Source organism: Rhinolophus sinicus, chromosome 16 (genome assembly GCF_057876585.1).
Source record: "Rhinolophus sinicus isolate RSI-liver-muscle chromosome 16, RSI-T2T, whole genome shotgun sequence".
NCBI classification, from domain to species: domain Eukaryota; kingdom Metazoa; phylum Chordata; class Mammalia; order Chiroptera; family Rhinolophidae; genus Rhinolophus; species Rhinolophus sinicus.
In genome coordinates, this window is record NC_142516.1 from 8,839,877 (window position 1) to 8,866,398 (window position 26,522).

The 26,522-nt window shown below is 42.1% G+C and overlaps 1 protein-coding gene across 14 annotated transcripts in view; it reads left to right on the forward strand.

Annotated features, from left to right (window-relative positions):
- MAPKAP1 (MAPK associated protein 1) overlaps window positions 1-26,522 on the forward strand; it is a 216,611-nt gene that overhangs the window by 109,362 nt on the left and 80,727 nt on the right. For all 14 annotated transcript variants that reach the window (XM_074331014.2, XM_019728586.3, XM_019728585.3 and 11 more), the window contains 2 exons: window positions 2,205-2,381; window positions 16,883-16,992. In XM_074331014.2, the coding sequence (XP_074187115.1) occupies window positions 2,205-2,381; window positions 16,883-16,992 (287 nt within the window). The remainder of the gene's footprint in view (window positions 1-2,204; window positions 2,382-16,882; window positions 16,993-26,522) is intronic.

A 26,522-nucleotide genomic window follows, 5' to 3' on the forward strand; every position in this document is an offset into this window, starting at 1 on the left:
GTACTTTGCAAATGTTTTTTGAAAGAATAAATGATTTCACACTCTGCATTTAAGAACTGGGGAGACTAAGAGCACTGGGCAGTAAGTCTTTTGGCTCTCAGATCTTAGCCTGTGACATTTGTTGAGTTCGTGTTGAGGGGGTTTGGGGGCGTCCCATGACAGTCAGAGCAGAATTCTTCTGATACCAATGTTTGGCTTTCTGCTTTGATCAATAGGCTTCTTATTTGCCCTTGAAACCTCTGTGATGCTGGGGAATCACAGGCATTCCTCAGGATGATTTACACGGCAGTAAATAATCTGTGCTGTCCATTGCTTGCTTCATCGGTGTCTGCCCTGTTCATAAAAGCCCGAGGCTCAGAGGCCCCCAGGCTGGAGCGCGGTGGGCATGTTAACTCCAGCTGCAGATGTATGCACGAAGAACATGTCACTCACTTTCATTGCTCTCTTGCTCTAATGACCCACAATTTAATCTTTAAGGATTGACGTAACTACAGAAGTTATTTTCCATCTGACTTTATTATAGTTACCATGCCATTTATTTTTTTACCTCTGTTCTGTGCTAAGCACTACATATTATCTAATCCACACAACCACCCCTGAGTGAGTTTATACCCTTTTTGTAGAAGTGGAAACTGAAACTCGAGGTGAAGCGTATGCTCTGAAATCACATAGCCCATGAGCGATGGGGCTTAGGGTTGAACTAACTCGAGTCTTTCTGGACACAAAGCTCTTAGCTCCTACACCTGACATTTGCCTCACCTAGACAGCTTTCTCCTGCTTCTACAAGTGTTTGGTGTTTAAGTTAGTAACCGCTTGCAAAAATCTGTAAGTTTCCCCTACCATTCAGAGGTGAATTTTAAGTTTCTTAACAGCATTGCAAATACATGAAATTTATAGTGACAAACATCGCCAGATTACTTTCTTGTTACCAATTCATTTAGCAAATTTACAGTTCCCATTAATTTTAATCTGTCCTTATTACCTGTTTTATATAATAAATATCTTTAGTCATGACAGACTGAGTATAGATCACCTGAAGTAAGCTCTCTCTCAATAAGCAGAGTTGCAGCAAAAGATTTGTGAATTAATTGGGAAAATTGCAAATCAGGTAGTCAGTGAAATAATTCATTGTCACATCCAATCAATAAACTTAGTAAATCAACTCATTTAATTCAAAAAATGATCTATATAGATCAAGCAACCAATTAAACAATTAGCATACACTTTGCAATTAATTAATTTAAGCATCAATCATATAATTAAAACTCCAAATTTAAGCTGCAGAATTTAGAATCCCACTGCTTTGCGAACTATTAGGTTCATGCTTCTGAACACTAGCAGATTTACAGTTTCACAACTCCGCTTCGGAGCAGGGTATCTTAACAGTGTTTTAAGTTGATTTCGGTTTTAAATTGTCTTTATGTTGATCGTTTCCCACCCTTTTACAGCCAATTGACTTTTTACTTCCCCCAAAGGAGGAGAAGTAGGTGTGTGTTGATTCCAAACTGGGCAAGGCTAGAATGTGGGATTACTGACTGGACATTCTAGGGAAGTGAGAAAAGTCCAGAAGTAGTTGAAAGGGCCAGATATCTGTGTCAGGATAAATCAGGTCATTTGCTTTTACTCTGTTAAGTATCCTTGGTGTTTGGAATCAGATCCTGTCAAGTGAGTCTGATCTTCTTCAGAGAAAGGAAAACTGTGTAGATTGTCTTTGTTATCCTAAGTACTTTCCTGAGCTAGAGCAGATATTTTCTTAATCCTGACCGTAAATAAAAGGCCACTGATTCCCCCAAAATAATTTTTTCTTCCTTCATAGTTTTGTGTATCTCTTTTATGATGTTTATTTTATTTACATTTATATGATAGCTAATATTGTGCTTACCTTCCCCCCACTCTATTGTAAGCTTCCCTGAAGGCTGATACTAAATCTCATCTTTGCTCTAAGGGGTTCTGTGTCTTCTCTATAGCAGGTGCTCAGTTAATATTTGTTGGAAGAATAGGGTAATATAAAGGCTCCTCCCCCGTTACACTGCCTTTGTTTTCTCCTTACCAGGTAAAGTAAGATTTGGGGGATCTAAGTGTATCTCCAGGCTTTGGGGTAAAGAACAGCAGTGTCCCAGTTTGCTTGCTGTACAGCACAGCCTCTGATCTCTTCGTCCCTTTCTCACCTTGGTGTTCACTCACCTGTTTGGTTTTCCTTTCAGTGACAATGTCAGTGCCTACTGCCTGCATATTGCTGAGGATGACGGGGAGGTTGACACAGATTTCCCCCCACTGGATTCCAACGAGCCCATTCACAAGTTTGGCTTCAGTACTTTGGCTCTGGTTGAAAAGTATTCGTCTCCTGGCCTGACATCCAAAGAGTCGCTCTTTGTTCGAATGTGAGTATTGACTCAGTTACTTATCTGAGGATCTCATCTCTACCTTCTCTATTTTGGATTTGATTTTGTTCATCAGATGAATGATTCTTGGTATCTGGAGAGTCCACATGTAATGATCTTTCAGGGAGATAATCGGGGACAACATTCGCATTGTGTTTCGTGTCTCTGCACCTAGATTAGGTACACACTGCTTCGGAGTCGCACATTGAGTTAGGTAATCTCTAAACGTCATACCTGTGATCTAGGCCTCTGGACATATTGGGGCAATTTGGAGTCTGGGAAGCAAAAATTCTCTTCAAGGAATCCAAACTAAACAAAAATGTGCGTCACAGCCACTTCTCTCTTCTGACTTTAAAATACTTCTTTTTCTCTCCAGGTTTGTTCAGATCACAGTTGATTTTTCCTCTCAGTTGCCTTCCTTTAGACTGAGCAGAGGTCCTTAACCTTTCCTGTGCCTTGGGCAGTCTGGTGAAGCCTATAAAAGCCCTTCTCTGAAAAGTGTTTGTAAATGCAGAAAATAAAATGTACAGGAGTACAAAAGAATTCATTATATTTAAATAGTTATCAAATTATTAAACCAATTTGTGATAGAGTAATATGTATGGCTTTTATTAATACATTAAATAGCAAGTCCAGTGGCGGGGCTCACAGTGACTCCTGAAGTCCTGTTTCAAAGTAGCGATTGAGTGTAAGTGATGTTTGCGACAACTGTAATGCACTGTGAGGATACCTGTGATTTCTGCTCATGAGTCGCCAGCACGGCTAACACTACTGTGATTTGTTGACTACATTTATGATTCAAGGAAATGCTGAACATCAGAAGTTAGTGAAAACAAAAATGCAGTTTTTATCTATGCCTGAGTTTTACCCCCAGGTCCCCGTTGTGAAGGGAAAACCGGCAGTGTTTTTTAAGCACAGTTTAAGCTTTTCTAACCAAGGTGGCAACCGTCCCCCTCCTGGCCATCTCCTGGGAACAATAGCGATCCCTTTGGCACCCCCTGCTGTTAGCAACCAGCAAATTCACTATCCCAAAGAGATTGCTTTAGGGGACTTTTCCACCTGTCTCTTTAAAACATATTGCCTTTGTTTCAGATTTTAACTGAAAATAGGATTATGTTACCTATGATACATGAATATTTTGGGTCTTTCTACCCTTGAGCGAAGAATGAATAGCTGAGTGCTTGCGAGTGATCTGGGGTGATTCCTCAAGCTTTTATAATTGCCATTTCATTCCTACTATGAAGCTATGTTTGGTGTATGTAACGGCAAATATTTTCCTTCTTTTTACATTTACAGTTTTCATTGGCATTTCAGTACTGAAACAACTTTAAAGAATATTTAAAGTAATTTAAAAGCTATCCAACGATTCCTAATATAACTATTTTCATTTTTGTATAATCATTTCCATATGTATATACATTACACAGTTTGAGTTCTGGCGTACATATTATGTTATTTTTACTTAACGTTATATTACAACTGTTTCGATATCTGTTTTTAATTCCTGAAATTCAGTATGTGCCAAGGATCTAAACAGAGACAACCCCGATGCTCGTGGAGCTTATGTGGAGAGACAGTTGTCAAGCAAATCGTTAAAATGTGATGAGCAACACAACAGAAAAATGTACGCGTGCAGTGGGTGCCTGTCACAAGATGTTTAGATGGCCTCCTGGGTTGGTGTAACAGTGAGTCTATCAGAGGCCTTGGGTATATCCCTTTTATTTTTTTTGAATAACTTCCTTAGGATAATTTTTTGTCACTAGGACTATTGGTCAGAGTAGAACCATCTTTAGACTCTCACTTTGTACTGACACATAGCCTTCTGAAAGATGAACCAATTTGCAGTAACACTAGCAGAATTCAGAGCCGTCTCTGTAGCCATCACAAGGTGTCATTAGAAGGTTTCCCTTTTTACTTTAAAAGATGTATACAGTGGTATTTCAGTAGTTTCCATTTGCATTTTTATTATCTATTAGTAAGTGTGTATGTAAAAGAATTGTTAGCACATAATTTTTACTACATAAATGTTTACATATGATCATAGCAGTCTTTTAAACTGAAAGTCCTTTTTAAAACAATAGCTTTTAAATCAGTGATTTTTGACAGAGTGCGGTTCGGGGTGGGGTGGACATACCTTCCAGGGAGAAGTGTCTCCTCCTTCAAGGGAATGGGAAGGGGGGAGTGGGGAGGCAGAGAGTAACAACTGCTTTAAACTAAATACTCTATTTTTTTCCCCCTGAATTACTTCCATCCCTGCACTCCCACTCCCAAACACACATATGCCAGTCAGTCCTTTTTCTATTTTAAAGTTCAAGAGAGTTTATACGACATGTCTGGAGTATTTCTGAAAACACAAGGTAAAGTAAAGTCTTTACATGTGAGCATTTAAAGTAAAGTGTCAATAAAGATTCTGTTTCTTCTTTTTCTCAGTTGTCTGATGAAATAGGACAGATTACTGACCATTTGCCCTGTGTGTATTTTCTTATTTCAGCAACCTCCCATTCACCTTTCTGGTCTCTATTATACATTAGAAAAGCCTCTCCTGAAATTGCAGGACAGAGCAGACCTTCAGGAGTCTCCAGGGATGTGTCCAAAGTTTCAGAGCGTGAAGTCCCAGCAAAATAAGTGAAGCCATCGCTCCTTCTCTTCCTTTTCCCCCTTTCCTCCTTGCATCTTCCTCTCAGTGGAAAATGGGCAGGAAGTGGCTAGAAGACATTAAAGTCAACCAGGAAGAGGGAGCAAGGTTTGACAGTGGGAAGTGAATCAGTATTACTAAGGACCAGTTATGTATATGTTATTTCATTTAATCTGAAAAACAGCCCAGTTTTTATTGTGACCATTTTAGAGACTTGAAAACTGAGGCTGAGAAGTATTGCTCTCAGGCCTGGATTTGAACCCATGCCTGACTTCATAGTCCATGCTCTTCCCAACCTTGCTGAGGGTTGGGATGGGGGTAGGAGAATCTAGTATCAGTCTAGTCTTTCAAGTAAACCTCACTGTCTGAAAGCCGACATTCAGCCATTACTATAGTGTAATAATAGGTGAAAGCACAGTGGCCTCCGGAGCCAGACTGTGTGGGTGCCGATCCTGACCTTACCCTTACTTGCATGTGTGACCTTGGATGAATTACTTCACTTTTCTATAGATTAGTTCAATGAGGGTAATAATAATACCTGTCTCATAGAGCTGTTGTGAGGACTGAATGAGCTAACAGATGCAAAACACTTAGAACAGTGCCTGGCCTGTAGAAGCATTGTCTGGAGTGTTTGTTGCAGTTATTATTATTGTTAATAAAATTTTTTTGAGGGCAATAGCTGGATCGTTTGTGCCCCACACACCCAGCATAGCTCCATTGCCGTAGCAGGTATGCCACAAATATTTCTTGAATGGGTAACTGAATAGATCTCTTTGCTGCTTCTCCGTTTTTCTTCTTCCCTTACTTTCTGTTTTCTAGCAGGGGAAGGGCAGAATTTGTGTGGACATGGCTCAGAAAAGGCTGAATTGGAATAACTTTTGCTGAACATAGGCACGAGTAGATGTCAGAGATCTGCAGACTTTCCAATTTGTCCTCTTATGGGCAGACATCCTTTAAGGTAGTAGCAAGATCATAAACTCCTTGGAGACAGGAGGGGCCAGTCTTAATTATTGGTGTATCTTAGCATCCCGCACAGGGCTTCAGAGAGAAGGCATGAATGAATCTTGAGGTGTTTGTGGGCTGCTAGAAAGGCCCTTGACCAAGCTTTCTGTTCTACCTCGCTTTTTGAGCCCATTTAAACTTTTACATCCCTGTCCTGCCTTTTGGAAACCGTGAAGCCTAGGTTCCATTCTGGCTTTCAGAGGCCCCCCCACCCCCCCCCAACCAGCAGGCTCCGATATACCTCTGTCTTTCCCTACTTCAGTGAGGCATTTGAATTTAGTCTAACCTGGGTTCAAGTTTCAGCTTCACTAGTACTTGCTACGTGACTGTAGCCTATTTCTCCGTCAATGAAATGAGGATAATGGTAACTACCCCATGGAATTGTGAGGAATTTTCTTAAATGTAAGTAATGTACAGACCTCTTTTAACGGAAAATTAATTCTCCTGAAGCATCAGTACTTGCCAAAATTAATTTTATTATAATGTTACTTAAATACATACAAATGTAAAATTCTAGCTATAAACTAATGTCTTTATGCAACCCAAACAAAATTATAAATTAAATGCAGATAAAACTGTAACGTTAATAAAATACAAATTAACAACTTTAGTGCAACACATAATGTTTTCCTGAAATTAAATCGCTGATGTTGAGTTTAATGGGTGGTAAATGTTTTACTTGTCAACTTGAGTCTTTTGATTTTCATATGAAACATCAGATTACCATATTATTATTTGTCCTTTTAAATAATGAATGTATTTTTAACTGCTAGTCCATTACTTTAATGGGACACTTGATTTATAGTGCATCTTCCCCAAATTGTAAATGTCCTTTACTTGAATATTCTCTAGGATGACCAGTTTATGCCAGTTTGCCCACGACTTTCCCTGTTTCAAAATTGGAAGTCTTGGGGCGGCCAGTTGGCTCAGTTGGTTAGAGCGCAGTGCTCATAACACCAAGGTCGCCAGTTCGATTCCCACATGGGCCAGTGAGCTGCGCCCTCCACAATTAGATTGAAAACAACAACTTGACTTGGAGCTGATGGGTCCTGGAAAAACACACTGTTCCCCAATATTCCCCAATAAAAATTTTAAAAAAAATTGGAAGTCTTATATCCAAGAGCACCCCCTCAGTTCTGGGTGAACCAGGATGATTGGTCACCCTACTTTCTGAGGTCAGTTGGTCTGTTACATAGGTCCTCTGTATGGATATCTGTGCACAGTGTGACTTGGGCACTGCAGAGCCTGACTTATTCAGGAATCAGCAAGCCTGTTCCTCTCTGTTCTGACATCACTGAGCCTTGTGCCCACTTTTCCCATCACTTTTCTCTATTCAGCAAACTTCGCATGCAACTTTGGCCTTTACTAAGTCTCTCAGTGGTGTTAAATAGCTCTAGCTGCTGGATGACACAACCCCCCAAATCTCACCAGCTTGATCCCACAGTTGGCAAACTTTGCTCTAAAGAGCCAGGTAATAAATGTGGTAGGGGCCATCCACTCTGTGACTCCGCTCTGCCATAGTAGCACAAAGGTAGCCATAGACAATACTTAAATGAATGGGCGTGGCCCATTCTGTGCACCCTGGCTTATTCTATTAAGCTTGTTTCTTGTTCATATGGGTCTGACTAGGGTCAGGTGGCTGCCCTGGGTATTTTACTCTAAGTGGTAACTCAGCTCCTCCAGCTGGGTGGAGACGGGAAACATGGAAGACTGGGAGGGGCCTATATCTGTATATGCCTATCACTTATATAAGTCACTATGTATACAGTTGACCCTCAAATAACGCACCAGTTAGGGGCTGACCCAACCCCCTGTGCAGTCAGAAATCTTTGTGTAACTTTTGACTCCCCAAAAACTTGACTGCTAATTACCTACTGTTGACCAGAAGCCTTACCAATAACGTAAACAGTTAACACATACTTTGTGTTGTATGTGTATTATATACTGTATTCTTACAATAAAGTCAGCTAGCGAAAAGGAAATACTATTAAGAAAATCATAAGGAAAATACATTTACAGTACTGTACATATTTATTGGGAAAAAATGCATATAAGTAGACCCGTGCAGTTCTAACCCATGTTCAAATGTCAGCTGTACGTCAGTATATATACAATTTTGCTTTTCAGTGAAAATCATATGATTTTCATTGAACTAAATATATATGTGCATGTGTGTATACATGTGTATTTGTGTGTGTGTGTGTGATATTTTCATTGAACTAAAAGCAAAAATTTTAAATTCTGAAACTTAGCCTGAGAATTCATCCGTTGACTCTGGAGGCCCTTGTACCTCAGGTAGGAAATGCTGCTGTGAGGAAATTAGCTCAGACCCTGGTATGTAGGAAGTATTATATAGTTGCTATTTTTGTTATTTCTGTCAGAGATTTATCAGTTGGAATGATTCACACTAAGGTGTCTATGAGGTTTAACCTTTTTTCAGGTTATTTTTTATTACACAATTAATACGTGGCCATTATAGAAAAATTTTTAAAGAGCTATGTTTCTTCATTCAAAAGAAAATTTAAAACTTCTCTTTGTTCATTCATGCAAAGAAAATAAGTTATTATATTATACAGTTATTTACATTTTAAAAGTTAACTTAAATGAACTCCTAATTGGAAAAGTGCTCTGTGGAAAGGAACGTGAAGCTGGATTTTGATGTTCTCCCCTTCTGGTCCTTGCGCCCAGGAAGCCCTTGGAAATAGAATCATGTTTGGGGAAAGAGAATGGATTACTCTACTTGCAAATTAGTAGCCTCCTAATGGAAACTGCCTCCTTTCCCAGATCAGCAAGTGGATTTCTAAGATATCCTTTGTTCTTGATTGATTTTGGACAGATCAAATGTGTATATAAACAGGACTCTAAATAGTTGACTGCTATCTACTCTGGACAGATTCCCCCTAGACCAGAAGTCAGTAACAGCAGTTCACCTGCCCTCCTATATGTGTTTTACTTAAAATGTATCAGGTAGACATGGGAAAGGAACTGTTCTAACCAAGACTGCAGAATCCAGTTAGGACTTTGCTGTTTGGGAAAGAAAGGGACCAGTGGAGGGGCCTGCACCACAAGCTGGGCTGCCTCGGGCAGAGTGGCCCCAGGAGTCCCAGAGGACGCCCAGGGATGGCCGGGCCTCTCTTGGCTCTGCATGAAGGGAAAGATTGGCTGCCTTTTAAAGAGCCATGCCCTAGACTCATTGCTCTTTCCTGTACGAGGGCTTTTCAAAAGGGTCACGTTCTAATGTACCTTCTGACTGGATCTGCACAGCCCACCCCACGTGACCAGACCTTTATGAAAGGATATCATTAGTCTGAAGCCTCTCCTACTCTTATGTGACATCGTCTTTTTTGGAGAGGAGAAAAGACGTAAAAGGGAAATAAGCATTTTTGCATCCCCATTCAGTTTAGCGCCCGCAGTAGCCATTATCTCATTTATCCCTTATAAGCAACTTATTTTTTAATATAAGGACCGTCTCCGACTTACGATGGTTTGACTTAAGATTTTTCGACTTTATGATGGTGTGAGAGCAATACTCATCCAGTAGAAACAGTACTTTGATTTTGAATGTTGGTCTTTGCCGGCTAGTGATATGCGGTATGATACCCTCTCGTGAGGCTGGGCCCCGAGCCGCAGCTCCCAGTTGGGCTGACATGAGGGTAAACCACCGATACTCTCCAGTGGTACCGTTGCCAGCGTTTTTCAGATATTGTGTTCTGAGCACGTTTAAGGTAGGCTGAGTTAAGCTACGATGTGATGTTCAGTAGGTTAGGTGCATTCAATGCATTTTCAACTTAGGATATTTTCAACTTACGAAGGGTTTATCGGGACGTAACTGCATCGTAAGTCGAGGAGCATCTGTATAGGCTGAGGATCAGAGACAGGTAGTTTCTTACCCAAGGTCATACAGTTGGGTAAGGGACAGAGCTAAAATAGCATAAGGAATAAAAAAGAGGATGACTGTGTCCTTTGTAACCAGGCCTGGCGATGTGGGTATAAATTTTCCTAGTTATTATTTGCTCGAGTCATAGACCAACTGTGTGTTGTTTCTTTTCATTCTGTTGTATCAGCAAACATTTTTGTTGTCCAGATTGTCCTCGTGTATGTAAATGTAACATATGCAGCCTGTTTAATTTTGTATTTGTAAATCTGACTTGATTTCCTTTTTGGCAACAGCTACTGTCTAGAGAAAAGAAAAGATTTTTCTTTGTCTCTTTAAAGTGGCAGAAATATTGGAGCAAGTAATAAAGATGGAAAGCATTAATTACATACTTCTAAGAATTTAAAGGTCAGACAAGCTAAATATGTAGGTTTTGCTCACCGGAATGTCTGTCTGTTGAAAGTGTGCCAAGATTCAGTTTGTTCCTCCAATAAAAGCATACATTTTAGATAGCCATCAACTTACTCTGGTATCCAAAAATTATTCCAGATTGCTGCTCTAGTTGCTATATATCTTAAAAGTTTAGGACTCACATTTCTGACGTTAATGTGATTTGTTTCATAATCTACCCCCTTTGGCCGTGTTTACTTACTGTGTCTCATTTTGATTTCCTCTGTTCTCCCCTCAGCTGATGTTGGAGTCTGTCAGCTGCTGCTATGTACATGTCAGGCTAGTGACTTGTAATGTTTATTAATACAATGTCAGTCTTGCTGTTGAAAAAACTGTGATGCTTCTCAGAAGGTTGCGATAGAACGAAGCGTTTGATTTCCAGATCCTGTCTGCACTGCATGGTGAATACATTCTCAGATGTTATGCAGTTCACTGACCTGACAGTTATGGAACCCCGCCTGGGACCCCATTTCAGCAGGACATATTTGAACAGAAACAGTTTGCAAAACTTTACACACTTAAACTCCTGCCAAGGCAAACTGTTAGCCACTTGAGTTTGTTATAAATACCCAGCGGCAGCGGTTGGAAGTAGCCCACGGTGTGTTTTATATTCTGACTGAATGTGAATGGCTTTGCGGTTATATAGAGTAGTAAATAATTGAGTTTGATTAGGGAGAGGGACCTCATTATCCCCCACCTGTGCCCAGCTGGAAGGGGAGGGTCGAAATGAAGCCATTAGCTGTCTCTCTTACTGGCATCTCAAAGAGCTCAAATACATCTGTGTCTTATTTTCTTTTCTGGCACAATCAGTCGAGCAAGCTAAGCAGGCATGACCAGATTTGGCAAGTCCCAAGGACTCTGGCAAAGATACACAAGGAGAAGGCGGAGGGCAGTCATTTTGGCTTCTCACTGCCCATTAGTCTAGCGAGTTATGTTTTTGGAAAATGTCTGTTTTGAAAAAGAGTACTTTGTCCAATGTCAAACGTTGCATACTCATACAATACGCTTTGATCTTTAAAGAAAAATTTTGTCAGTGAAAGGGGAAACAAAATGTGGCATTCCCACTAGTGTAAACTCTCTTTATGGATAAAGTAATACCCGAAGGACTTGCTTTAAAGCAGGTATGCTGCAGTTATTGCAAGGCTTTCTCTTGCTCATATGTTTTCCTTTTCTACCTCGAAGTGCTAGAGAAGGCACACGCGTGGAGTTGGGACCAAAGGAGTGTCTTCATCACTGTTATGAACTGGTCAGGACTGGAGAATCAAGTGCTACTCTTGGCAGCCTTTTCCCGCTTCCATAAACTGACACTGGCTCATGAAACCATGACATTCTCCAAGGGCTTTTACAAAGGGATCTTGTAAGTCATATGATTAGCCTAAGACTTGGAACATCTATAGTCAAACTGAACTTGTTACAGTGGAAGTTGAACCTTTTCCATAGATTGGATCAATGGTTCCCATCTGAAGGATGTGCTCTCTGGAAATCTCTTCTTCCCCTGAATCCCCAAGACTCCCTTCTGGGCTTTAGAGGGGATTGAAACTCAGGCTTCGGAGTCTGGCTGACCTGGGTTCAGGTTCCTGACTCCTCCACTTATTACCTGTGTAACTCCAGGCAAGTGTCCTAACCTTGCCAAACCTTAATTTCCTCGATTATGGGCCTGATGACAGCACCTGCCTTTCCTGGGAGGATTAAATGAACAAAGTAAATGCTCAATCAATGTTGACTGTTGCCATTGTCTCATCATGATATATCACTTCTTTGTTCATATGAAGAAAAGCACATAGTTATTACATTAACTACTGCTTATTAAGCATTTACTATATGACAGGTATATGTTAACTACTTTAGAAGTACTTAGCCCTCACAACAGTCTTGCCATCTAATCATTTTTACATTTTGTAGATGAGGAAACTGAAAGTTAGAGAGACCATATCGTTCACTCAAGGAAGGCAAAGCCGGAACTCCAAAGCAGGCTGGCTGTGCTCGCTGCCTCCTGGCACTGGCACCATCTTTCTGAGTATGGCAGAGAAGCACACGACGATGAGGTTGGAGACATCTCCACTAAGCAGCTTCTCTCTGACGCCCTCACCTCTGCCCGGCTGGGTTAAGTGCACTCTGAGCTGGCATCTTTGTGTTCATCACACAGAACTGTAATTCTTTGCTTCTTTTTCTTTCCCACTGGACTGTGCTCCTTGGGTCAGGGATCATATTGTTGACTTCTCAATCCAAAATAGGGCCTTTGATAGATGAGTGACCATTAGGTAATTCTCTAAGATCTGCAGCCTCAGTTTTTGTAAAATGAATATAATAATAGTACCAATTTTAGGATTGAATGAGTTAATACAGATCTTAAAAGCTTAACACAGCACCTGGCACATAGCAAGTGTTCAATAGGTAGTAGTTGCTACTATTATTGTTATAATTATTGAATAATAATATCTCGTACTGTGCAGATCAAAAAGCTCTTAGTAAGTCTCATTGAATTTGCAGCACCTCCATAATTTGGAGCTTCCATCATCCCCATCCAAAGCCAATGAATTAAGCTGAGATGAAATACAGCTTAATTCCCCGGTTTACACTCTCAGAAAGGAAAACCTTGACAGTGGAGCCCACAGTGCTGTCATTTGAGCTTTTGGGTGGGAAGCTGGTGCCCAGGCCAGAGGCTGCGTGCTGACAGTGCTCCTGAATGCTGCCACCAGGCCCAGCAAATTGCACATTTTAATGGCCCTGTGTCATCAGTTATAAACAATGTCGGTTGAGATCCATTCCCCCTGAATAAGCAAATTCTGCTGAGGTGCCAGGGGAGAGGTGATGAACGGGGCCTCTTCTCTTGAGATGATGCCGTGGGACAAGGGGAACACAAGAGCTAACATTTGTGAACTCCTTTTACTGCTTGCCAGCCTTAGTGCCGGGTGCTTGGCATTCGTTGTCTATTTTATCCTACTGACAATTCTGGAGGGAGGTGGCCTCCTCGTTCCATGGGTGCAGCTGAGGTTCCCACATGTTAAGGCAGCATTTTGTTTAGCTATGGAACCAGGATTTGAACTGAGGGATATTTAACTCCCAGTCCATGTGATTTCCTCTCCAATATGTTGCCTTCCGACTTAGGTTCTGGTTCCAGCTCTCTCCCCATGAACAGAATCTAAGCTTTTCAGATGAAGACTGTGCCCCTACTTCCTCTCTGTCCTACATCACCTCTAGTTTAACACTTAGGAGAGAAACGCTCATTGTGTTAGGTTAATGCTGGTATAAAAATTTCCCTCTGATAACTGCGTCGCTTTGCACTGGGACAGAGCTGAATTTCTCAAGTGAGTAATCTGTTTTTAAAATGCCCATAGTTTTTCAGAGACTTGAATTGACTGAAGCACTCCTGGCAGCACTTAGCTCCCTGAAGTGGCGCTTCGTGCTAAACCCAACACAGGCAGCCTCCAGGGCTGTGGCAGGCAGGGCAGCTGCTTTTGCCCAGTGCCCTTTGATGCCCTGCTCTGGCGGCAAACAAGCTGTCTGTCCATCCAATCCATCCGTCTGCCTGTTTGTCCAAGGGCTAGTCTCCTCCAGCACTGGTCACATCTCGAGACTGGAATGCAGTACCACCGGGGAAGGAGGGTGGACTAGCTCTCTACCCACCTGCCGCCAGCATTTCCCCTTAGATCAGGGTCATTGATCTCAGACCCAATGCCCAACATTAAATAAAAGCAGCTCTAAAAGTTGTGTTTCAATAGACTTTTTAGAAAGCCCATAAAAAATCCTGGATATAAAGAAATGAGGCATAAAACCCAAGAGTGTTTGGAAGTGAGGCTGAAAATTGTGGTAGCCATGTCTCCATATCCATGCATGAAATGGGAGCATCACTTCCCAGTAGCACCTACCGGTAGCTGGGTTCTGAGAACCACTTACATTCTGCACTCTTGTGTTCGAGAAACGTTTTACCCCCTTAAGTGCTGTGGACTTGGAACAACATCCAGAGTTGGCATTCGTCTGGAGGGCAAGGAGTGGAGTGCGAGACCGACCTGAGGAAACTTTGATTAGGTCTGGTTGGGTGTGCAGCACGCGGGTCACAACCTCGTTCTCCTTTTAATGTGCACGTTTTTACCGAAATGGAGCCCCGGAGTAAGATAGCGCGCACCCGTGAAGGCACATTCCGAGTGCCGTGCCGCCCCGTCCCTTCACTGTTGTTTTCATTTTCCTCTCATGAACCTTGCTACCCTGGCTTCAGCACGGAGGCTGTAAAGGAAGATGGAGAGCCGAGTTACCTCAGAATGATCACTATCGTTAACATTCACGGGTGGTTCACTTATCATTCCTGACTGCACAGACATGGCAGCCGCTCGGAAGCGTCCGCAGGTGTAGCACGGTGATACATATTACATTGTGCCACAATGGATTTATGTATTCTGTAACAAAAGAAAAGTGTAATGAAAAAATACAGACGGTAATCCTTTATTCCTCCACCACACAATTTATCAGTAATGCCTGTGGATGATAAGTGCCAGGGATTTCCTCGGCTTGCTTTAACCTTGTCACCCAGGTACGTTTTGGTAAAATGACAGAAAAATACGGACTAGGGATTTTCCTCCATTCGAAAATCGTTTTAAAAGGACACTTTTAATTTATGGAAGTGAGTCCGAACACCAGGCTTCCTTTTGAGCTTTTAGTCTGCCTATGCTGAAAAAGATAAACATACTAGTTTGAAATAATACTGTCTGCCAGCAGCAGATTAGGAGAGAATGTGAGCAATGTCTAAGCAAACTCAAATCGAGAGTAGTTCAGGTGGGACCCAGGTAGATGGAAGTTTGTGAGATGTAGCCTCGTACTCGTGTGTGAGTACCCGAGAACTTGTGTTCCCTTTTAGGCCCTCCTCATCTATCGCCCAACATATTGTCACAGATGGAGCGCACACTGACTTCTGAGGAGAAAGCTGGGAAAGGCAGGTCTGAATGCGGATGATTGGCACTTGTTCCAAACACACGCTGGCCTAGTGCCAGAGCAAATACCCCCAAGTTTATAAATGCACAAGGCACTTTACATTTCAGTACTCTTGCCAAAGTATCACTTACTGCATCGCTCCCTAAATATAGTTTTTTTAAAAAGAGCTATTTCTTATTTTGCTTTGATCAGTAAAATAAACTTTTAAAGATTGTTCTGGGATGGGGTCCAGCTTCTGAGGTAAAGAATGGCCAGGGCTCAGGCATGATTCAGTAACAGAGTGTTCAGTAAAATTAGCTTGACAGTTCTCAGGCCTGCTGTTCGATAGCAAGAACTTGACCAAGTTAAAATGGATGATCGTGCTGGCTAGACCAGCGTCGGCTTTTGCTTTTTAACAAATGGAATGTCAAGGATTAAACAGCAAGCCGTATGGAGAGGAGGGGTGTGGAGATGTCTTTGTATTAGGGAAGCAAATTGGGGCCTTGGTTTGGAGATCGGCCCCCAACCCCCGTGGAAAGCCAGCCACCTAACTGGGTCCAAGTGAGGTTTCAGGCCCCTTCCCAGCCTATCCTACCATTGGGAAGCCTTTCCATGGCTTAGCTTGGGGCTTGGCTTTTCTTTCAGTTTTCTTGTCAATATGAAGTTCTGCCATGTTTTTTGGCCATGTTCCCCTTTGAGATTCTTGTGGGGAAATGGGAATGCAACCAAACTCCTTGTGGCAATTCCCATGTTCCATAGTTGGAAACGTGGGTCCCATTTGTTACATGAGCTGCTTGGAATTGGCCCGTTTTGTTCCAGTGCCCAAGCATAGTGAGTAGTATTTGTGACACTTGCTATTGCAATTAACAGTCTTAGTGAAGTTATACCTCACCCAGGGATGGGCTTCTGCTTTTAGGATACTTGTTCCTTACCAGTTTTTTCCTATCTAGATGAACCCCCACCCCCCATAAGTTTGATTGGCTAGAAGTTACAAAGTAGTGTTAGTATTTTCTCTTGTAATTATTTATGCTTTAGCTAATATTTTGTTTGACCTTTTAGGACTAAGTAGATTAAAACATTCCTACTGAAGTGTACATGGACTCTGTGTATGTGTGTAGTGGGGGTTCTTTGTTTTGTTTTGTTTTGTTTCACTGCCCAGTAAGGAAGAGCCTTTTCTTTTCCTTATTCTAAGTCGCTTTGGGCTATCATACCCCCCACACATACACACACACAACATGACATTATTCCTCCCTGGGCTTTAATATTATGGTAGTATCTGCCTGCAGTGACATCTATTGACATAAGCCAAGTTTATCGTTTGTCAGTCCTTGCTGCAGAATGGGACTGCACTTGGGAGCCAGTGCTAGTGACCCACACAGACCAATTAGATTCAATTTGAGATAAATTAGAAAAACCTTCCATAACTCTGACCTCTCTTTCACTTGGAACTGTTCATACTAGAATGCTTGCCTTCCTCTGTCTCTCTCCTATTAGAAGTAGGTTTATTTAACCTAGTTTTAAATAATTGGCGCTTTGATGTACACTTATTAAAACTTTCTTAAACACAGTGAAGACTGCAATAACATCCCTCTGGTTGAATGGTAGTGATGATTTAACATTTGTCTTTTCCTACAGAAATGCTGCTCATGGATTCTCCCTTATTCAGGTGGACAACACAAAGGTCACCATGAAAGAAATCTTGTTAAAGGCAGTGAAGCGAAGAAAAGGATCCCAGAAAATTTCAGGTAGGATAGTTGAATGATATGCTGGCAATAGAAGCTTAACCCTTAATTAAAAGTGCTTGGTGTTTGCGAGCGAGCGAGCGAGCGAGAGAGAGAGAGAGAGAAATGGCTGCCTTCAAGATGTTTCAAATACCGTTGCCAGAAGGCTTGGTTAGCAGGTCTACAGCAAAAAAGTGATTTTTAAGTTGCCCCTGGGCCCAAGGAAGGGACTGGGGTCAGTGGCATATGTGAGAAGAATGTGTTCATACCGGTTATGGAAGTTCCATCGTTAATAATTTATGGTAGATTAAGACTAAGCTACTTGTGCTAACTGTTGGTCGGTGTAAAGCTGTCTTTGAAAACTCAATCAATCCTAAATTTGAAGCACTGCTTTTAATTTCATGTTTCCACATAATTTTCAGTGGGGGAGACTTGGAGTTGCTAGTATTTGGGAAATGGAATACAAGGAAAACATTTTCATTTTTATCAAATGAGGGCAACTGTAAAAAAAAATTTTTAAACTAAATCACTGGATGCACAGAAATCCTTGTTAATCTCAAATTTCTCATTACCCAACTTTATACAGAAAATAAGCTGTGATATTTAAAGGATATGAGAAAAAATATTACCAGTATTGAGAAATAATTATTTTAAGAAATACCTCAAAAAATTGTCATGCCACAGACAACTTGAATATAAATCACCCTATATACGACATGTCAGGTATGTTAGCTTTGTAAATAAATGAGACTTCTTAAACACCTTTGGTTTCATCTCTTGGAAGGAAAAATAAGCATTGTTCAGGTTGAAGAAAATAGTTTTGTGTTCTTTTTAAGCGGCGGCATATAATCTGTTCCAGATTTAATTAGCTATCTTCAGATGAAAGCTGAAGTTTTAATAAAAGTTAGAAGAGATAACACAGTGAAGGACACGGATGAGCTGTCTCAAGGCCATATTCCAGGGGAACGATAAGAGCTGTAAAAAATGGCAGAGGAGAGCAATTGAATGGAGCAATGAAAATCTGATTCTCATAAAAGAGAGAGAGAGAGAGAGATGCTGGTAGGGGCGGTTGTAGATGAGACCTGCTAGCGTCTGCAAGCAATTTGGATGCTTGCCAGGAGTCATCGTTCACCCTCGGCTGTGGCGGCTCCGTCCAGATGTGCCAACTGCACGTTTCGGCTTTTGCCAGCTGACTGCGCCGTTTGATAACCAGCTCTCTGGATGCCCATCACTGGCCGCAGAGATAGAATTAAATGATGATGATCTTCCCACAAGTTGGGAGAGGAAACAATGCATATAAATCTTGATTTCATCTCAGCATGAGAAGTCTTTATCCATCATCACTCATAATGAACAAGTCGTTAGCTGGGATGAATGGTGTTCTGGTTTTTCCAAACACCTCTTTTGTTCATTTTTTGGGTGACTTTTATCCATTGCATGGGGGTCAAACCTCTTTGCATTTAGGGGATGATTGAAGAGGCATAGCCTCTCCTTCCCAGGGGAAAGGAGCTATTTAGGGGTTCTAGGTGCCAATCTAATAGCATTTAAACAGCTTCAGATATTTAGAGATATTTAGTAAGCATTCATCTTCCTTTAGGATCGTGGGGGGGTTTTTTGGTTTTGTTTTTCTTTCTTGTTTTGTCCCTAAGTTTTCTTAACATAATTGTGTATTTTGTGACATATTCATTATATTCTAAGATAGCAGTATTCTGAATCATCCAGAGGAGGTAGAACTAACTTTTTTAACCTTCTTCATAGAAATTCTGTGGTCACAGATTTTTTTAGACCATGAAACCTCTATGAACTTACTGGGATATCGTTGTACCAGTGTCTTACCCTCTCTCGCCAGCCACCTCTGTCCAACTGAAGAGCTATTTATCTATGTCCATCTCCAGCAACCATGTTTATCATACACACATTTATTTATGTTCACCGTTGTATACACATCCCTGTCATTTCCATCAGAGTCTTTGCCATATCCTTGGCAAAGAGTTAGGACTCGTTATCCGAAAAACAGTGATCTGCATTATTTATTCCTTTTCATGCTAGAGAAGTCGATTGAGATTGATGCATTTACATAAATTACTGTCCATTTTCTTAATTCAAAAAGCTTTTGAAAACAAGAAGCTCTTTCTATTGCTTTATTAAGTCTGGTCTCATGAAGTAGAAGGAGCTCCAGTTTGGCAAAGTGGTTTATTTAAGGTTAGCTTGGTAAAGGCAGGGTGTATTTTGTATTTTTGAACTTTGTATTGTGGAGTGGACGTGTTTTAGAAGGTGATTAATGAAAAGAGGAAAATCCTCTTGTCATGGAGAGAAACACAAGTACATTTACTTTAAAAAAAAAAAAGTCTATAGTGCTCACAGTTGGCTATGAAATACTTTATTACTTACCCATCGTGACACATGAACTTAGTCATTAACTTGGCGGGAGATGCTGGGTTAGAGACGCCCAGGCTGTACTTCCTGAGCCTCTGTCACAATGACCTGCTCAGTCTTTGCAAGAAGGTGCCTGCCACCCACACGTCAGGGACAGAATGAGCGTGCTCAGCCCTCTCTTCACACAGCTTTCACCTGTTTGAGTGCAAAACACTGGTCCTTTTGCTACTCCTTTTGAACTTAAGTGAAAGGGGAGAAATAACCACTTGAAATTAAACGTGTGCCACGTGGAGTTGAGAGTTCTCCTACTATTTGTTCATTAGAAGTTAGTTGTACGAGTATTAGAACAAGATTTCAGAAATCCGTTGATGGGTTGACGATGAACGTCGGCTGCTTACCCACAAACCTTTAACTTCTCCCATCTTTCTTCCAGATTGACAGCTCTCCATTTAATAATAATAAATTGAGAACTACTTCATTATTAAATCAAGATGGGGGCTTAATGACAGTCCTAAAGTTTAAATACTCTGTTGCCCTTCCCTCTGGCACCTCTTCTCCACAATTTTCATTTGTAAAAAATCAGAAGGTGATACTAGATATTTGAGCAAAAGAATTCTTCTTTGTTTAGGTAAATAGCTTTCTCAGTGGAAACCCTTAGGGTTTTAAAATATTTTTATTTTTTATGGATAGAATTTCATTATAGTCACTTGTAACTGATCTAAAATTTCGACTTGCATTATTTGTAATTATTTCATCAAGTCATAACTTCATGAACACTGCAGGGTTTTTACTATTAATATTCATGTACTGAACTATAGTAATCTTTTCACAGTGTGTTCCAGTCAGTTCTTTGCTAAGGCCCATTTTTTAAGCCCATTTTTAAATGTCTCTTTTAAAGTTTCTCTCTGGCTTTTCATTTTATTACTGACCTACTTGACATTTGGAATCCACCTGCGTTGCAATGCAAAAATTCCCCATTGTTTAAGAATAATGTAAATGGCAAATCCAGTTTTAGAAGAATTAGCTGATACCTCTTCACTAGTTTTAACAGTTGGATGGATGTGTTTTTGCCATAATGAAGAGTAGCCTGTCAGGTCCCTTGATTTAGCCGGTAAAATACACTCACCTGTTATTTAGTGAGTAAAGGCGTTTGTTCATCAGCTTCTCCTTTTGTCCAGTTCACCCGCGTAGTCAGTGACCTTCTGAGCTCCTCAGTATTTCGTTGTTGTTGTTATTTAAAAATGCTGTTTCCCACCAACCTTTACCAGCCTCCTGAAGCATGTTGGGTCTGACAGAGACACTTGAGAAATGGAAGCAGATCCAATTTCAATTCTAACACTGATGTAGACATGCTATATAGGTATCTCTTGATCTACAAAAGAGAGAAGGCTTTGAAGTGGGATTTTCTGAGCAGAATAGTTTTCTGCATGGCTCCGTTGCAATATTTGTTGTCATTATGAAATGGAGGTGTTTTTCTTTATCATCTGTTGAAAGACTGAACCAGACGCATATTAACTTTTTCTTACCCCTGTGGATTCTTGCTTTTTGAAGTGAAAGGCAAAATTTTATTAGTCTGCAGATCCTTTAGAAAAGTTCTTACAAAGTTGTTAATAAGACTTAAGGCATTCGTTCCTATTTTTCCCTTAAAAAATTTTACCTCGAATTTGAAAGATAAACGTTAGCTGCGTCAAGCAGACTCCCTCTTAGCATCTCTGTTTCGAGTCACAGACCACCGTATTGCTTGCTAATTTGCTGCATTTTCCAAGACCCCTAGACTGTCACCCCTGAGGTAGTCTAGGACTTACCAACATTATTCCCTAAAGTACCGCTCGGAGCAGACGGGTTGTAAACATCCACAGGGTGTAGGGTTCTGATCTGAGGGACAGCTAATGATGACATCATTGGATTCTCAAGTTTTATCTTCACAATTCATGTAAAATATGCATATTGATCCATAATATATTTGTCGTTGTGTTGTACATTCACTCATCATGTGCTCTCATGTGCCAGACCTGTGCCTGTCTGTGGGGACAGAATGCCAGAAAGCAGTTTCCAGGCTCTCAGCCTCACGTGGAAAGGTGCTGTCTCGAATAGTAGAGAGCCATCAGCTGGGCTGGTTAGCCGTCAGCTGTAACCAGTTAGCCATTGGCCACTGATACAACTGCCGTGGCTGTGTTGGTTGGTTGCTGGCTGGCTGGGTGGCAGGCAGGCAGGCAGAAAAACGGATGGCTGATTGCGTATCGTGTGGGTCCTGCTTCCTGTGTCTCCCCCGGCCGCCAGCAAGACTGGGGCGCAGGAAGACCCCTTGTTGGGGTACTGGCGGATGTTTGCTTTTGTGTCTCCAACCCAGCTGCCAGCAAGAATATAGTGGTATGACTCCCCTGTCTATGGCTCCGTGGGTGTTCCTTTTTGGCCTCACCATGTCCTGTGTTCTTATGTGGGGAGCGGGAGCAGAGTCCCTGCATGGCACTGTCGCAGGGAGACGGTGGTGAGGCAGGTCTGCAAGGCCCTCACTGAGGAGGACCTTACATTCTCGGGGGAAGGTAATTATAAGGGGCTGGGAGAGAGACTAATAAGCTACGGGGAGCTCAAGGTAGAGTATAGGATGGTCAGGGGACTCCTCCCTGGGAAATTGACATTAAGACTGTGACCTTCACATTTAAGCCAGGAAGAGTGGGGGAGGGGCAATGGCTATTACAGCTTGCTGTGTTTTAGTATAAAAAGAACATTTCTTTGCAGTCAGTTTGCTTCACTCTCTTCCCCCACCTCCGCTTTAAAAACAAAAGAAAGTTGTAGTGAAATTGACCCTTGAATTCTTCCCTGTGCTGTGTCCCCACGTCTTATCCATTAGCAGGTCCTGCCAGTTTGACCTCCCGAATATATCCCAGCTCCATCCAGTCTTTTCCATCTCCATTGGATGAATCCAGATCACCATGACTTCACCTGGGCTATTGAAAATAGCACTCCAGCTGGTTTTCTTGCCCCTGCTCTTGGCCCCCTCTAGCCTTTTGTCTGTACAGTAGCCAGAGAGATCTTTTAAAATATGAAGCAGATCCCAAATATATGGTGATGGAAGGAGAACTGACTCTGGGTGGTGAACACACAATGGGATTTATAGATGATGTAATACAGAATTGTACACCTGAAATCTATGTGATTTTTACTAATAATTGTCACCCCAATAAATTTAACACGTTGCATACGGCGGGGTTTAAATCCCTCGTGAAGATTCTCGTGATCCGTACGCAACGTGTTAAAAAATAAATTTAAAAAAATAAAAATATGAAGCATATCATGACTTCCAGTTGCATTCAGAATAAAATCCAATGACTTCCAGTTGCAGTCAGAATAAAATCTAAATTTCTAACCACTGTGAAATACACTGAGGCCCAAAAAGGGGAAGGGGCACAGAGAATATAAACATAAAGAAAAGAATTGGAAAGAAGTACAGAGTTGATGGTGGCAGTGTGACAGAGAAATACAGACCAGGCCAAGAATCCGGGCAGCCAGGGTGGGGATTCGGCCCTGTGACCTAATAGGGACCTGCTGGAATAGACCTGCAGCAAGAGTCACTCTCTGATTGTCTCCTTGCAACGCCTCACACAGGAGGCCTTACTTTTATGCCAGCTAACCCTAGAAAGTTGTATATACCAATTCATTTCTTATTTATCAATAATATTTTTAAAGAGGATTTGTGTGTCCAGAGACTTAGTTGGTCTTTCCCCAAGATGTATTCCAATAGGGTAAGAGCTGATTTATTGAGTGTCCTGTGTACTTACAGATATTATCTCATTTTCCATGCACAACACCCCTAGAAAGTAGAATACATTATTCCTCTTTTACAGATGAGACTTTAGGAATATTAAAAAGTGTGTGCGTGGGGGGGGGGAGGCAGCCGGATGGCCCGGTGGCTCAGGTGGTTGGAGCTCCGTGCTCCCAACATGGAGGTCGCCGGTTCAATTCCCACATGGGCCAGTGAGCTGCGCCCTCCACAGCTAAGATTGTGAACAACAGCTCTCTCTGGAGCTGGGCTGCTGTGAGCAGCCGGAAGTTGGCGTGAGCTGCCACGGGCTGCTGAGCGCTGCCGCGGGCTGGCCACTAACTGCCTCTGCCTGGTGGAGCGCAAGGCTCATAATACCAGCATGGGCCAGGGAGCTGTGTCCTATACAACTAGACTGAGAAACAACGGCTTGAACCAGAGGGGGGCGGAGGGAGGCGGAAAGAAAGGGGAAAGAAAACAAAAAGTAGGGGGAAAAGTACGTCTTAGAATTAAGGAACGATGATAACTATATGTGTGATCATATACTTCCCTCTGGGAGCCTCCCTCTCCTCAGCTCTAAGAGAAGTTCAAGTTACCCAAATTTCCAGTTAGTAAATGTCAGATTCTAAATTGGAATCTGGGCTTTTTTGACCTCAAAGCCTGTACTCTTTTTATTGTACCATGTTGCTTATTAGAACCCTAATGGGAGAACAAATTTAAAATTCTGTAAACAGAGATGTTCATTGAGTCTAAGATTTAACTGCGCTAGGGAAGTGCAGCATTTAAAGGAACCCTGTGGTGAATCTGGATATAAAGCCAGGAATTCTTTTTGTAATTGCACAGTTTGTCTGTATTGGTGTCAGTTTTAATGTTTTATGTCTAGCTTTCTTAAAGCAACATACACCTGTCCTGAGCTACCCTATGGAAAAGAGAAGCCCATATGTTTTAGGGAGAGTAGGGTTTCTAACATTCTTTTAACCTGAAATGCTCTCCAAAGTCTAAGGAATCTGCCGGCTGTAGGGTTGAACAGCGTCCTAATTCATGTGTAATTGTAAAGACAGAAAATTCAGTAACGTTTCTTCTATGAAAGTAGTTTGCGAGCCAGACACACAGACGTGTGGTTTCCTTAAGCTGTAGCGGGTAATCCTTTAAAAAAAGAAATGATGACAAAGAAAAGGTAAATGGAACTATTTAAATGTTCTTTGTCAGAAAAGCAGTAATTTCTGCAGAAAACTGCTCCTCATCACAAAAGAATAAATAACCATGCTGTTGCCACTCATGCACAGGGGCTGGGTAAGAAATCGAGACCTGATATTCAGTATCCAGTGACCCAGTGGGAAACTGATAGATGGTAAGTTAGGACCACTAAGGTGTTTCAGTGTCTCACTCAGAAGTGCCCCAGGCCAGAGGCTCCAAGTTAAATATCCCTCCTCGCCTCCTCTGTCCTGTGTCATCTCTCCTGAGTCTCCCCCATCGGGAGTGCTCTCACGCTTCTGATAGATCTTCTTGAGTATAGAGCAGAGCACATTAAAGATGGCATTGCAGTCAACTATTTTATCCAGAAAGCATGGAAGTTTAGAGAATTTATGTCAAGTAAAAATCTTTTGGAACCACTTTAGAGACCCAATTATTTTAGAAGGGTGTTATGAGCTTCGCAACCGCCACATCAGAAAAACTTGAAATATATCATTCACCAAAACTACATTTGACCAGCATTTACTCTTCCTGCTAGTCACTAATCTTTCAGGAGTTCCTTTTTCATCACACAATCTATTCATTCACTCCATCTGGGGCCGTCACCAGAATGGATTAGATTAAGGAAAAGCAGAAAGGAAGAAGAGAAAAGACATACCCCCCTGAGAGGTTATGTGGTGGTACAGGAGGCACACACATTGTGAAGTCAGAGGGCCTTTCCCGGGGCCCACTGGGGACAGTTCTAGAGCACCACTAATTTAATAGCAGCTTAGAAGGGACAAAGTGAAACACTACTGCATTAAATGTACATATTGATTGTAAGCATTGATTTTAGAAATGTTAAAAAATGAAAGAAATGTATCTTTGAATAAAACTGTTAACTGAATGTGTAAATCATGTACTTACCTCTCTGAGCCTTCCTTTTCTCTGCTGTCATGTGGGAGAAGTTGAGGGAGGATTGGTCAACAAATACTGAAGGCAAGGGCCACACATGCTGTAAAGCTCTGACTGGCTCTGAGGTGCCCTGTGTAGTTCAGCAGTCACCGGCCAGTGCTCTGCTCTGTATCAGCCGCTGTTCTAGAAAATCAGGTAAAAAAACCCATTGAGAAAACAGAAGAGGAGGCAGTGGAATATGGTAAATACACAAGTAAGGGGGTGCTTCCAACTACTGGGTGAGGCAGGGGCCTGCAGAAGATACTCTGGAGTAAGTGGTTTCTTTGACAGCTTTTTGAAGATTCATTAGAACTTCAGAGGGACAAGTGAGAACATTCCAGAGATGCTCTGAGATGTAGTCACAAATGCAGACATTCCAAATTACTGGAGCAGGAACAGGGCAGAGGGTGAGCTGCAGAAGCTCGGCAGGGCCAGATCTGACCAGGCCAGGCCTGACAGTATACTGAGAATTAGAAGTGCGTCTGTTCGCTGGAGGCTTACTGTGCAGGAAGCACTATGTAGGCACTCGGGAGTTTGTAGAAGCCAAGGAGTAGTCCTTCCCCTTGACACTTACTGTTTACTTGGGGAGACAGACAAATAGGCTGTTGCAAAGCCATGCACATGATGAGTAGAAATAAGTCTAGGGCCTGGGTGCACAGTGTGGGAGGGGAGCTCTAGCCCCCGTCTTAGGGACTCACGGAGGACGGTCCGGCTGAGACCTGAAAAGGAGCAACAACGGCCCAGTGAAGAGGGATGGGAAAGAGCGTTCAGGCTGAGGGAACGGAGAGAGCGCGATGCCTCCTGGAAACCGTACGTCGTAGCTCCGTAACTCCGTAACTCCATATGATAAAGCAGCAGAGTAGGAAGGAGTTGGGAGGGTGGGGAATGATGAGGCCACAGTGGTCGACTGGGACCAGATCGTGTTTGTAAACTGTTGAATTTGAACTTTATTCCGATGGCAGAGGACAGCAACGTACTTGTAGTTTCTTTTAGAAAATGCCATCTACATTTTAAAAAATGGATTAGAGGACATAAACAATAGACAGATACACCGGTCAGGAGACTCTGGAGGACTGGTGGGCCCTGGACTGAGGTGTGGGAAGTGGGAGGTGCGCAGGCCGGGGAGGTGCGCAGGCCGGGGAGGTGCGCAGGCCGGGGAGGTGCGCAGGCCGGGGAGGTGCGCAGGCCGGGGAGGTGCGCAGGCCGGGGAGGTGCGCAGGCCGGGGAGGTGCGCAGGCCAGGAAATGGGCGGGTGCCATGATAAAGACTGATCGCTTAGTATTAGAGCTTA